Raw genomic sequence first — 2,771 nt, forward strand, 5'->3', positions numbered from 1 at the left:
AATTTATTCTTGACATTTGAGTCAATTTCTAGGATTAAAGACTCCTGATCTTTCGTCAAAAATTTCATAATTCCGCTCAAAACGATCCCAGAACAATGAATTTGCGAGACGAACAGGCCGCCATGAATCAGGTAAAACAATATGTTACATGCAATTTGATTGGTCCAATCGCTTGTAGTTAACCAATCGCTGGGCCGTTTATAATCGAGCTAAGACTTCCGCAACAAATAATGCCTTCAGTGATCTGATTAGTTGAAGCTTTCATACACGTCCAATCGCAGGGCTGTTTACAAACGGAAAACGGAGAGACTGTTCGGGAGAGCTCGTGAAAACTCAACGATAAGGTACCTGACCGCCCCTAAAATTTTCTCAACGGATTTAGACGATTCACAAAAATGATCAATTTAAGAAATAAAACGGCGGATTTCCGCGGATCCGCGGAAAATTGCCATGTATGACATATTGTTCACACTTGTCGGACAATTGAGAATGTTTAAAAAAAAAAAAACTTGTTTGGGGTTTTCAGGTCTTGATTTGAAAAATTGTTCATTTTCATTTTTGACACTAGTAAGGAATGATAAAATGTTCTTTCAAACAATGCCTGGAGCGTAAATAAAGATTTGGCATGGTGAGAGTTGGACTCTGAAAGACATTACAGTGAAGCCCTGCCTATTTGTGATTGGTTATTCGCAAACTTACCTGTGAGGGTTTTTTTTTTTTCTGAAGACTCTATACTTAGCTTTTCGGAAAAACGATTCCATAAGATTAACAAGGCAAGAAAGTCAAGGTAACTTTATTTCTATACTGTAGTAGAGTTCATACGCAAGGCAGCTCAGTGTAATGCACACAAGTGCTCAGTAGTAGAGTGTTTGTTTCCCAATCCCGAGTTCAGTGGTTAGATCCCTGGCCATTGCAACCATGTCAAAGTGACCTCGAGCAAGATACTGAACCCCCAGTTGCTCCTGATGCTGCGTCATCAGTAGGTGAATGAGGTAACAGTATAAAGCGCTTTGAGTACCTGAGGTAGATAATATACCTGAGGTAGAGGTATGTAGGTGACAGCCCATTTACCATTTATCTTTGCCTTGTGTACATTTTAGCAGCTAAAAGCTCGAGCTAACAAGTGATGGCGGCCCGCCCACCATTTGTGTGGATGACATTCACGCCCACTTGTGGTCCGTGTTTGCAAAATCAAGAGATCTGTTAGCCTTTTATTTTGTAACTGAATGCTGTAAGATGAGTTTGAAATGATAGTGAAGTGTTTTGGGCTGGTATATTTGTAATTGGAAGCATTTTTAGGAGCTATACAATATTTACATGACTGCTTATCACAAACGAATTTTGTTTGCAATCTGGACAAAATGGAGTACAAGCAGCATCCAGGACCATGAAGTGATCAATTTCAAGTTTTAAGTTAAGACTTACTGAGCTGCCCATGTGCGCCAGCGCCTCCTCAGCCCGGTCCACTCTGCTTTTCTTCATGCTGACGGAAAAGGCCCGAACCAGATGACTGCAGAACTCCACAGAAATTCCACATGCCTGCAAAAGGAAACATGAGCACATAACATCAACTCTACAACTCGTATCCTACGCGCACGCCCCCCGTCCTCACCATGACCAAGTTGACGAGCGAGACGGCGTTCAGGCTGATGCTCCACAGCCACATGACGCCAAACATGTTGACCAAGATCATAGCGATAGTGATGCACACCAGCACGGCTGACCACAGCTCAAAGCCCAGCAGCACTGTGGTGACCAGGAAAATGGCGCCCAGCGACACGCTCAGTTGGAAGGCTGTGTCGTACACGATGGTGAGGTACTGCTCATAAAACACGTAGAAGACGCTGTGGAACAGGTGATAGTCAGTGGCTCGTATGTGACTTGTTTTCAGGTGCTTTCATCTCTGCTCTGCCATTTGCAGCCTCCTCAATTACCGTATTTTCTGCATGATAGAGAAATCTACGAGCAAAAGTGTGTCATGTTTAAAGTTTCATTTAATTTGGGCATGTCTAGACGTTTGGGTGCGTATTTAGCGCCCCCAACCGCCTGTGCGCAAAGGTGTCGGCCGTTTGGGCGGAGGGCTTTTGAAGTCCACAGTTATCACGTTGAAGCAAGGGAGCGAACAGATGGAAGAAGGCGAGACTCGGTCACAAAGTGGGAATAAACAATTTGGGAATGAAGTGTTGCAGAACATCAAAAGACAGTTTGGGAGCGGGTGTCGCGCCCAGGCGGACATTTGTCATCTGCGAAGTCTGCAACTTGCTGATTCGTTGTAGACCAGACTGAAAGGTGTGAACGTATCTGTGGTTCAAAGCTTAAACCAAGGGAATCAGATCACTACCCAGGGGACGGACCGGGGGCGTGGTATGCAAATATCGGGAGCAGTGTTTTTCTTGTATTTTGCATATGTAAACAATAAAAGTACGACTGGAGGACAAGGAACTCTAAATGTGATCACGGGGCAACTACCGTTGTTCGCCCTCAGAGATCCTTTTCTGCCGTCAGAAACACAATCTTCCATGTGTGTCGAGTCATTTGTTTAACTTTGTCTGAGAAAAAACTCTGACACTGCACTATAAGGCACACCTTCAATGAATGGCCTATTTTCAAAACTTTTCATATATAGAGCGCACTGCATTATAATGCGCATAGAACAGAAGCTACAATAATGACTGCAGTTGCTCTATGTATCCACTAGATCAGGGGTCCCCAACCGCCGGTCCGCGGACCGGTACGGGTCCGCAGGGCATTTGGTACCAGGCCGCACAGAA

At 44.4% G+C, this 2,771-nt stretch overlaps 1 protein-coding gene across 1 annotated transcript in view; it reads right to left on the minus strand.

Moving 5' to 3' along the window:
- The window catches only part of npc1 (Niemann-Pick disease, type C1), a 46,297-nt gene that overhangs the window by 3,410 nt on the left and 40,116 nt on the right, over nt 1-2,771 (minus strand). Inside the window, exons 24-25 of the mRNA XM_019878836.1 lie at nt 1,613-1,844; nt 1,426-1,539 (exon numbers count right to left, since the gene is read on the minus strand). Coding sequence (XP_019734395.1) covers nt 1,426-1,539; nt 1,613-1,844 — 346 coding nt within the window. The remainder of the gene's footprint in view (nt 1-1,425; nt 1,540-1,612; nt 1,845-2,771) is intronic.

Source organism: Hippocampus comes, unplaced genomic scaffold (assembly GCF_001891065.2).
Source record: "Hippocampus comes isolate QL1 unplaced genomic scaffold, H_comes_QL1_v1.1 scaffold85, whole genome shotgun sequence".
NCBI lineage: Eukaryota > Metazoa > Chordata > Actinopteri > Syngnathiformes > Syngnathidae > Hippocampus > Hippocampus comes.